This window comes from Leptodactylus fuscus, chromosome 6 (genome assembly GCF_031893055.1).
Source record: "Leptodactylus fuscus isolate aLepFus1 chromosome 6, aLepFus1.hap2, whole genome shotgun sequence".
NCBI lineage: Eukaryota > Metazoa > Chordata > Amphibia > Anura > Leptodactylidae > Leptodactylus > Leptodactylus fuscus.
In genome coordinates this window covers 159,032,199-159,042,920 of record NC_134270.1, presented here as the reverse complement: position 1 = coordinate 159,042,920, position 10,722 = coordinate 159,032,199, and the positions used below count along the sequence as shown (strand labels likewise).

Here is a 10,722-nt window from a genome sequence, read left to right as displayed (position 1 = left end):
TCTGCTGGGGTTGGCTGTATGAAAAATGAGTAATTCAGAACATGTGAAATACAGGTTATATGCATTGAGAACCTGTGTAGTAGGGGTTGGATGTATGCAGAATTTGACCAATGGGGGTTAGATCTGTATAGAACGTGTGATGGGGGTCCGGTCCACACAGAATATGTGTGATGGATGTTGCTGCATGGAGAACACATTTGATGGGGAGTTTGCATCCATGCAGGTCCTGTGTGATTAGAGTGACCAGGGGGTCCTAGAAGACGAGGCCCATTTCCTGCTACACTGCACCAAATACTCAGCTGTGAGGGCAGTCAACTACCAAAGACTCTCTGCCCAGATTTCATATCTGCAGATGGGAAGAGGAAACTCTACATCCTACTGGGAGAAGAAGAGGCCACTGTGGAGATCGCTGCCCAATACGTGTCCAGCTGTCACCAACTGAGGGGAAAATGAGACCCCATGGACTGTTATACCCCAAACCACCCGCCCCACCCCACCTCCCCATATAGCGGTCACCAACTAAGAGGAAGATGAGACTCCATGGACTGTTATACCCCAAATCAGCCACCCCACCCATACTCTCCCCCTCGACTCCAAACCCCCCCCCCCCCCCCACACACTTTACTAGCTTTGGCAATGCCAAATATCCATTCGGACGTGCCAATAAAGCCTATTTGATTTGAGTGTAGGCAGAACATGTAGGATGGGGGATGGATCCATCTAGATCACGTGTAATGATGGTTAGATGAATGTAGAAGTGTTATGGGGTTTAGGGTTTACAGAATATGTTTGATAGTGGTTGAGCCCATAAAGTATATTTGTGATGGAAGTTAGATGCAAGCAGGGTATTCTTCATGGGGGTTGTGGGGTCTCTCTATACTTCAGACCCCACATCCCCCATAAAACATGTCCTGCTTGCACCTAACGTTCATCACAAGTCTGGAGAAGGGTCTTATGATTCTGGTGATCAGCCAAAGGCATCTGGAAAATAGGATTAGGGGAGTTTATAAATGGATAGAAGAGTCTTTGGAGGAGTCCAGAGGGAAGACAGAAGGATCTGGAGTGGGGATGGTGGGATTCGGAGGGACATAGTCATTTTTACAAGAGTATACAGGGGGGAAATAGGGGTGAGATGGCACGGTTTTGAGAGTGACAGAAAGGTTTGGAAGGGAAGAGAGAAGTCTACAAGGGGAAAGGGTCAAGAGACAACAGAGGAGTCTGGAGGGGTGACAGAATAGTTCAGGGTGGTAGAGTGGAGTCAGGAGGGAAAACAGATTTCTCAAGAGACAGTTGAGTTCAATGGGGACATAACTCAGTCTACATGTTTATGGTGGAGTTGGGAAAATTGCTTTTGGGAGAATGCTAATGTAATATGTAAGGCCAGCCTTCGCCTACAGACCAACTAATTTGCCAGTATATTGAGCTGAACATAAGTCCTATGGTTGTGCACTTTAATCTGGAAACACTAGGAACCCTGAGAAGACGCTGTCATTATCCTCAATCCCAATCATGCCATTGTAATCATTGACTGACAACCAAACCTCCTGGTTATTGGTCAGCTGGACCAGCACCCCCCCAGATGTGACCTGCTGCTGGTTAGACATGTGGTCACAGAAGCTAGCCTTCTTCTCCTTGTCTGCATATAGAGAGACACATAAGTTGGAGGATTGTGAGGCATGATACACAAAGTAATACAGTCCAGGAATATGGCACACAAAGGTCCCTGAGGTAACATTGTAGTCCTGGTTGATGTTGGTAATGGCTCTGTTGAAAATGATGGGTGTGTTTTTTGCAGGATAATCTTTTGTTGTTCTTGCCATTGTAAAAGCTGATTGATATTGGCGCTTGTGGTTTCCTGGCATTCCTTTCTCCCCAGGAGGACCAAGTTCGCCTTTATCTCCTGGAGGTCCAGGTGGTCCCTTGGGTCCATTTTTACCCATTGGGCCTGGGAGCCCTTGAAATCCTTTTTCACCTTTCATACTGAGCGAGTTGGAGTTGGCTGGAACCCCTGTGTGATGAGAAGATGGCGTCAGAGCCAGAAGTGAGATATATTTCAGATAAGAGCAGAACTAAGAGATCCTTAAATTGCACAATTCACAGAATTAGGAAAGAAGAAATTAAGCAAATTCTGCATAGTCTTACCAAATTTGATGATTGTCTGCCCAACTTTCAGGGGACCCAAACACTGAACTCCGAGGGATCCCAATAAAGAGAGAATGCAGAGCGGAGTTAGAGCTACTAAAACACTCCTTGACAGCCAGAGCTGGTAGGAGAACCACAGAAGGACAATGACTTGTTGTAAGCCAAGGCAGAAAGCAAGGAGAGATCAGTGACTTGTGAGCCAAGGGGAAGAATTAGGAGAGGACAATAACTTGTGAGCAAGGCAGAAAACCAGAAGAGGACAGTGACTTGTGACCCAAGGCAGAAAACCAGGAGAGGACAGTGACTTGTGAGCCAAGGCAGAAACCAAGGAAAGGACAGTGACTTGTGAGCCAAGGCAGAGAACCAGGAGAGGACAGTGACTTGTGACCCAAGGCAGAAAACCAGGAGAGGACAGTGACTTGTGACCCAAGGCAGAAAACCAGGAGAGGACAGAGACTTGTGAGCCAAGACAGAAACCAAGGAAAGGACAGTGACTTGTGAGCCAAGGCAGAAAACCAGGAGAGGACAGTGACTTGTGAACCAAGACAGAGAACCAAGAAGAGGACAGTGACTTGTGAGCCAAGACAGAAACCAAGGAGAGGACAGTGACTTGTGAGCCAAGACAGAGAACCAAGAAAGGACAGTGACTTGTGAGCCAAGGCAGAAAACCAGGAGAGGACAGTGACTTGTGAACCAAGACAGAGAACCAGGAAAGGACAGTGACTTGTGAGCCAAGGCAGAAACCAAGGAGAGGACAGTGACTTGTGAGCCAAGACTGAGAATGTGATGAGCACAGTGACTTGTGAGTTCATGCAGACTACCAGGAGTAGACAGTGTACTGTAAACTATAAGAGTACAGAACCAGGAGAGGACTGTAGCTTATAAGCCAAGGTAGAGAACCAGTACCAGATAGTGACGTATAAGTCAAGTAGTAAAACCAGAAGAATAAGAAGAAGATGGCACAGTTACATATAGCCAAGGACAAGTACTAGGGGAAGACAGTGAACTATAAGCAGAATAGAAGATCCAGAGAAAAGTGACCTGTAAGCCAGGGAGGAGAACCACAAGAAAATAGTGACCTATAAGCCAATGAGGAGAACCAGGAGAAAAATTGAAAGCCTAAACCAATAATGTCCAAAGAACCCCATTTATTTCAATGAACTACAAATTGGCTAGACCATTTCATCTTCTATCTAGACGGTGTCATCCCATGTAAATTACCATGTAGGCAACGAGTCTACCTAAGTATGCAACTGTTCACACTCCATTAAATTTCAGATGGATCATTAGGATTAACCTGCATGGAACAGATGTTACCTTTCTCTCCTTTTGCTCCTTTCTGCCCGTCCCGGCCGTCTCTGCCTGGGATTCCTGGTATTCCTGGCATACCTGGCATTGCTGAGATACATTGTGAGTCTGAACACGTCACCCAGGTGAACAGACTCAAGAACATGATTCCAACTCCCAGCAACATGATTGAGGCTCTGTGTATGGAGAGACAATGGGGGTCATTCACAAAGGACAAGTGGCAGAGCCTGGACTTTAATGCCCCTTCCATACAAAGTAGTCTTTTCTCAGCCCATGACACCAGGATGATAGACATTTGAGTATCATTGGCAGGGCTTTTTTTTTTTGACACATTGGTCGACCCAGTGCAAAGATTTCATAAGTGAGCCCCCTATCGCCCCCCTTAGAAATACCTGACTCACACAAATTATAATGCCCCTTCAATGACCCCCACATGGTATAATGCCCCTTAGAGACCCTCACAAAGTCAAATCCCCTGCATGCACCACACTTTATCCTGTCCGCCCCACGGCCCCTCAGACATTAACCCATGCCACCCCCCTGAGGTCCCTCCGACATTATATCATATTATCCTCCAATTGCCCCAACATTTTTATGTCCCCTTACAGTTGCTTCCACATTTTCATGTCCCTGTCTAGCTTGCCCCGCAGATTTACATGTCCCCCCCCCCAGTTTCCCATACAGTTTCATGTTCCCCTCCATGTTGCCCCCACAGTGTCATGGTCCTCCCTCCATAGTTTCATGTCTTCCCCCTAGGTTGCCCCCACAATTTCTAATTCACTAAAGGAAGATGAAGCTACCTGAGAGATGTGCAGTCACCTGAGAGATGTGCAATAACAAGAGGAAGGTGCAGTCACTACAGGAGGGTGCAGTCACCTGAGAGATGTGCAGTCACAAGAGGAAGGTGCAGTCACCTAAGAAATGTGCAGACACTAGTGTATGGTGCATGCACTGGAGGAAGGTGCAGTGACTAGAGGAGGGTGCAGTTACCTGAGAGATGTGCAGTCACAAGAGGAAGGTGCAGTCACTAGAGGAGGGTGCAGTCACAAGAGGAAGGTGCAGTCACTAGAGGAGGGTGCAGTCACCTAAGAAATGTGCAGACACTAGTGTATGGTGCATGCACTGGAGGAAGGTGCAGTCACTAGAGGAGGATGAAGTCACCTGAGAGATGTACAGTCACTAGAGGAGGGTGCAGTGACCTAAGAAATGTGCATTCAATAGAGGACAGTGCATGCAGTGGAGGAAGGTGCAGTCGATAGAGTAAGGTGCAGGGTCTGGAGAAAGGTGCTATTATTAGTGGAACGTCCAGTTACTAGTGGAAGGTGCAGTCACTACAGGAAGGTGCAGTCACTTAAGAAATATTTAGTCATCTGAGAAATATGCAGTCAGGATGGTGCAGGTATAACCCTAAAACCCACTACCCCATATGTCTCCTAAATTGCTCACTGACCTCTGGCTGTTGGCTCTGCTCCGGACACTTCTATAGGTTGTGCTGTCCACAGTGATCCGTAATCTATGCCTGAGAAGAAAATTGAAAGTGTTACGTTTCTATTTCTTCATCCATTGCTGGTGCTGACACCAGGACTTTCTGTTCTGCTTTCTCCATCTCTAACAAGAACCACAAGTTCAGTTTCTTGTAAAAGAAGAGTGAAAATCTGAAAATCAAAATATTTACTTCCTCGGTGCCCAGAGTTGCCACAACAGTTGCCTTAAAGGACTTGTCCAATTACATACACTTATCCCCTAGCCACAGGATTAGGGATAAGTATAAGATTGTTGGGGGTCCGACTGCTGGATCTCCCAGCAACTTGGAGAATGGAGGACCAACGCTTTAGTCACTGCTATGGAGGAAAACAGTGAGGTTGGGAGTAGAGGTTGCCATGGTTGGGCTCATAGTGGCTATCGATGGTGTCACTAGGTCTCCTGTACTCTACAGGGAATAATGCAATGAGTGATAATGGGACCTGTAATGTGGATGGTGGAAGTAGTAATATGCCTGCCTGACCCTGATGGTGGTTGGGATGCCCTTGATGGCTGTGGAGTTTGGAGAACTCAGGAACAGAGGCATAACTACCTGGGTAGCAGCGGTAATAGTTGCCACAGGGCCCAGGACATTAGGGGCCCACCTGCTGGAGTAACCCCAACAGGTATCGGGCCCTATTTACTTAGGGGCATAATAATATGTGCAGGGGCCACTATTGCGTATAAAAGTGTGTGTGTGTAATGGCCATCATGGGGCATAATAGTGTGTGCAGGAATGTGCGGGTCGGGGGGCGTGGGTCGGGGTTTATCAGTGGGCTGGGGGGCCCCTATGTTCAGCTTGGGGCCCTGCCATTCTTAGTTACGCCACTGCTCAGGAGACAATTATGAATGGAGAAAAAAAGACTCATAGATTTACTTGGAGTAAGACAGATGAACAGTAAATAACAATATTCCATAAGATGGAAGCAAAGGCTTGGTGACCATTGGTTTGGAGCTGAGATGTGGTTATGGTTCGGCCTGGATCAGTCATTGCCTCTCAAGTGTGTTCTTTTTCTCTTCCACAGAAACACAAATACATGTAATTGCCCAAACAGTGGGATGAGGGGTCGTAAAGAGTGCTGGGCCTCAGTCAGTGTGTAGTGTCCTCCACATGGGCCAACACTAGTAGTAGATGGAGTAGTATGTTGGAAGTCACACATGGTGGTTATGTTGGATGGAAACCTCTGCTCTACACACAACATCAATGCTTGGCCCATACCTGTAATAAACCCCTGATGGTTGTGTGTGTGGGGTAGAAGTGGAACACAGGTTCCATTATATCTGCTGTAATTCCAGTGTCCACCAGTAAGACCATCATACCCTAGGACATAGTGGTGGTAGTGGGTGCACAAGAGGCAGCAGTGTCATTATTATTGGGGGTGAGCATTCATCTCTAGGCAATGGGGCTGATGTAAGGAGGGAACTATGTGGAGTCTGAATGGATGCAGATATGGACGACATTCCATTTGTCATCTTTATATACCGTGTGAATGAAGACCTTATCATGGCTGCATCGAGTTATTTTATCAGTTTTTTTTTCCATGATTTGGGTTCATTGGGATCTCTGCTTTTCAGTGTGTCCTCCATAAAGGGTAGAAGGATTCCATGACTATCTGATATTAGAAGTGTGTAATGATCGGTGCTGTGCAGAATCTGGACACGTGGAGACAAAGGTTCTGGATTTTTAATAAAGATGGCACTAAATGCTCTTCAGCCTCGATCACTGGGAGTGACAGATGTCCATATTTGCTCTTTCGCCTAGATTTCAGAATCTGTGGTCAGCTCTGGTGAGGTGGAGGTGACCCTTCAGGTCCCCCTTTCATTGACAGACAAGCACCTTGGTACCTAATCAAACCCATGTAATATACAGACCTGTTGGCTGCCCACATAGTGGATTTGCACTTGGTGGCTACTTGAGGCTGGATGAAGTGTATGATCCAGCAATCCCACGAGTGTGTCTACCATCCAGAGAAGCTCTCTACGTGATTACACCCATGGAAAGTAATGAAGGACTCAGAGAAGTTTGAAGCGGTTTATTGCAGGTAGAATGATAGCACACATCTGAACAGAATGAGCAATACCAATGAGTACTTGGTACAGAGAATTTTTAACAATTGTGTTTCTATATATTGGTGGAGAGCCACCAGCCAGAGTTGGGATAAAAGTCTTACTTTACATTCTAGTTTATTGGTGAGGGGTTTCTTAGGTCAGTCATATTATCTGCTTTCCTCATCGCTTCTTGGGAAGAGCAGGAAACCACTGAAGATGCTACTGGTGTCTGGCGCAGCGATTCTTCGGTTTTTGGCATCTGTTTCAATCCAAACCTTATCTCCACGTTCTAGATTGAGGACAGAGCCCCCCGAATTGACCTGTGGCTGACTGCGCTGGTTGCGGTCACAGAAACTCAGCAGCTTCTTTCCTTCTTTCTCCTTATTTCTCTTCATCCAGATGTGAAGACAAAGGTCCCCCATGGAGACCACCTGGAATGTGAAGTAGTAATATCCAGGCTCTTTGCAGGTAAACTCCCCACTTTGTATGTCATAGACGTTATCCTGATTGGTAATAGTTTGGGAAAACACCAGACGGTTCTCATTAAACTTGGGCTTGACGGCAGAGAAGGCTGCTCGGTGCTCGGCCTTTGTATCTGCCATTGATCCTTTGGAACCTGGTGGGCCTTGATCTCCTGGTGGTCCTGTAGGCCCCTCTGGTCCCATGTAGCCTACATTACCAGGCTCACCAGGAGTACCAGGGTCTCCAGCATCCCCTTTGCTTCCAGTCAGTCCTACAGAATGGACAGGAGTTCCTGAAGGAGTCAAAAAAATAACCATTATAAGATGGAAGATAATTGCTGGCTGTATCACTCTTGTTTATATTCTCTACATCTTCCATATCATAAGATATCACCGCATCAAAATAAACTCTATGAAGGGATTTCATAGGGATGATATGTGACATGCCAGTGAGAGACATGCATGACACGTGACACACCAGTGACAGACATATATACCATGGGGCGCTCTAGTGGAACCCATTTATGACAAGTGACGTGTTGTTCTGGTGAGAGACAAATATGATATCCGACGCTCTATGAAAATAAATATATATGACGTGATGCCTTGGTTGGGACATGAATGATATCTGATACTATAGTTGGAGAGTGAGATATGTATGACATGTGATGCGTTGGATATATAACATGTGGTGCTCTGGCTAGAGATATATATAACACAGTGTCTTGGACCTCTCTGGAAGGTTGGGTATGGGTCAGCTATATTACCTGGGTCACCGCGATCTCCTTTCTGTCCAGGTCGTCCGTCCCTGCCTGGTCGACCCATCACACCACTCTCTCCTTTGACAGCAAAACAATTATCCGATTGGCACCGAATCAGATTAGGAAATCCCACCATGAAAATGGCAAAGAACACCCAGAACGGCTCCATACTAAGATTAGATAATATAGTAGGTAATATGGTAATAATGCTTCATGGTATGATATACTGTAATAATATATATTGTATTATATAATGTACTATAATACTGTATGATATACTGTAATAATATATATTGTATTATATAATGTACTATAATACTGTATGATATACTGTAATAATATATATTGTATTATATAATGTACTATAATACTGTATGATATACTGTAATAATATATATTGTATTATATAATGTACTACAATACTGTATGATATACTGTAATAATATATATTGTATTATATAATGTACTACAATACTGTATGATATACTGTAATAATATATATTGTATTATATAATGTACTATACTACTGTATGATGTACTGTAATAATATATACTGTATATTGTATTATTTATTATAATACTGTATTATATAATATACTGTAATATATATTGTACGATATAATGTACTATAATACTGTATGATATAATGTAATGGAATAATATATGATAGGTACTGTAATAGAATATATTGTATTATGTGCTATAATACTGTATGATATAAGGTACTGTAATATATTGTATGATATAATGTACAATAGTGGATGATATTTGAAATTGTAATATATGATGTGATATATAACTGTATGATATTAGGTACTGTAATAATTTGTCTGATATAATGTACTATAATGTATGATGCCCTATGTATTGCACATCAAGGCGGTATACCGCTCTGTCTATAATGATGTACATTATGTGCTGTACTGTAACACTATATATCACCATATAAAATAATACTCCCTGATACTGTACTGATAATTTACTGTAATACTATATACTATTGTATTATATAATGTATAGTACTGTACTGTAATACTATCTTATGCTCCCTGATATAGTTTACTATAACACTGTATATTTCTGTGCACTGTAATACTATATTATACTCACATGTATAATACACTGTACCGTGATACTAATAATGTAATATAGTACTGTATTATAATACTGTATAATGCTCTAAGCTATAATGTACAGTAATATTTTGCTCTAATATGTAATGTACTGTAATAATATCTGTAGCTGTATCCAATAAGGTACTATATTTACTTTTTAGTGATCCACCATATAATGTACTATAATAATATGTTTTCCCCTAGTATATAATGTGCTGTATTGTAACACTATGCAGTTCTCCCTGATATATTGCACTGTACTGTAATACGGTATAACTCTCATTGGCAGTCTACAGAACTCTTATACTATACAAGGCTCCTTGCTATACTTTGCAGTAATACTATATAATACTCCATTATGTAACGTACGATACTGACATACTCTATAATTTATATATTCTAGCCTATAATAAAGAGATAATGATACACCGACCTGATGGCAGTTTGCTCTGCTGTAGCCGCTGACCACTTTGCTCTGTTATTATCACTTCTCCTTCTTACACACAATTTACAAAGAGGAACTTCTCAGTTGTGATAGGGGGTGTGAATAAACCCAGAATGAAAAATATACCCGGGAGTCAATGACAAAGGCTCCTAGGCACCCAGGAGTCAATGCAGGAGGCTTCCAGTCACCTGGGAGTCACAGCCACTGGTGCCAGGCATATAGGAGTCAATGCCAGAGTCACCCCTGCACCCCAAAGTCAATGCCAGAGATCTCCAGAAACTCAGAGTGTCTAGAATAAAGGAGTATTCCCAGCTCATGGATCCTATCTAAACTACAAGCTCATTCATTTTCCAGCTATGTGAGATTATTCATTCCATTTCTTCACTACGTTGTCAAGGAACAAGGCCTGTTATCTGATCTCAGGACAGATGATGTGTCTGCTCTCTAGAGGGGAGGGGGGATGAGTTGTTCAATCACATTTGCTCTCAGAGCTGTTATCTCCAGTTCTGGGCAACCAGGTCAGCTAATTACAGTTTACTGATAAGGGCTTGGGCAGTGCCTGTTATTAGAGATAAGCGAACAGTGAAATGTTCGAAGTTCGATTTGAGTAGCCGCTCAATACTCGACTGTTCAATCGAACATCGAACCCCATTATAGTCTATGGGGAATAAATACTCGTTTAAGGGGAAACCAATATTCGACTCAGGAGAGTCACCAAGTCCACTATGACACCCCAGGAAATGATGCCAACACCCTGGAATGTAACTGGGACAGCAGGGGAAGCATGTCTGGGGGCATCTAATATGCCCAAGTCACTGTATTACGTCGGGATCCCTGTCAGCTTGCGATATATGGGAGCTGACTTTTTCCCATAGGAATGCATTGACCAGCATTGATTGGCTGAATGCCATACAGAGTAC

At 43.6% G+C, this 10,722-nt stretch overlaps 2 protein-coding genes across 3 annotated transcripts; both read right to left on the bottom strand.

Annotated features, from left to right (window-relative positions):
- Positions 1 to 826: 826 nt before the first annotated feature.
- Positions 827 to 4,961, bottom strand: C1QC (complement C1q C chain). Of its 2 annotated transcripts, none has more exons than XM_075277753.1 (3): positions 4,897 to 4,961; positions 3,460 to 3,624; positions 827 to 2,008 (listed from the first exon to the last, which is right to left on the bottom strand). In XM_075277753.1, the coding sequence occupies exons 2-3, from the start codon at positions 3,614 to 3,616 to the stop codon at positions 1,452 to 1,454; spliced, it is 714 nt and encodes a 237-aa protein (XP_075133854.1). In that variant the 5' UTR covers positions 3,617 to 3,624; positions 4,897 to 4,961; the 3' UTR covers positions 827 to 1,451. The 2 variants fall into 2 exon arrangements, with proteins under 2 accessions (XP_075133854.1, XP_075133853.1); XM_075277752.1 differs by having other exon boundaries at positions 3,460 to 3,626; positions 4,901 to 4,956.
- Positions 4,962 to 7,005: 2,044 nt separating this feature from the next.
- LOC142209777 (complement C1q subcomponent subunit A-like) lies at positions 7,006 to 9,847 on the bottom strand. The gene is made up of 3 exons (XM_075278823.1): positions 9,791 to 9,847; positions 8,249 to 8,412; positions 7,006 to 7,774 (listed from the first exon to the last, which is right to left on the bottom strand). Exons 2-3 carry the CDS (start codon positions 8,409 to 8,411, stop codon positions 7,188 to 7,190), a joined length of 750 nt encoding a protein of 249 aa, XP_075134924.1. The 5' UTR covers position 8,412; positions 9,791 to 9,847; the 3' UTR covers positions 7,006 to 7,187.
- Positions 9,848 to 10,722: the final 875 nt, after the last annotated feature.

Coding starts and splice junctions, on each gene's coding strand:
- LOC142209777 (XM_075278823.1), bottom strand. CDS start 8,411: ATGGAGCCGTTCTGGGTGTTCTTTGCCATTTTCATGGTGGGATTTCCT. Junction 7,775..8,248: donor AGGAGATCGCGGTGACCCAG/GTAATATAGCTG, acceptor TGACTCCTTCAG/GAACTCCTGTCCATTCTGTA.
- C1QC (XM_075277753.1), bottom strand. CDS start 3,616: ATGTTGCTGGGAGTTGGAATCATGTTCTTGAGTCTGTTCACCTGGGTG. Junction 2,009..3,459: donor AGGAGCAAAAGGAGAGAAAG/GTAACATCTGTT, acceptor CTCATCACACAG/GGGTTCCAGCCAACTCCAAC.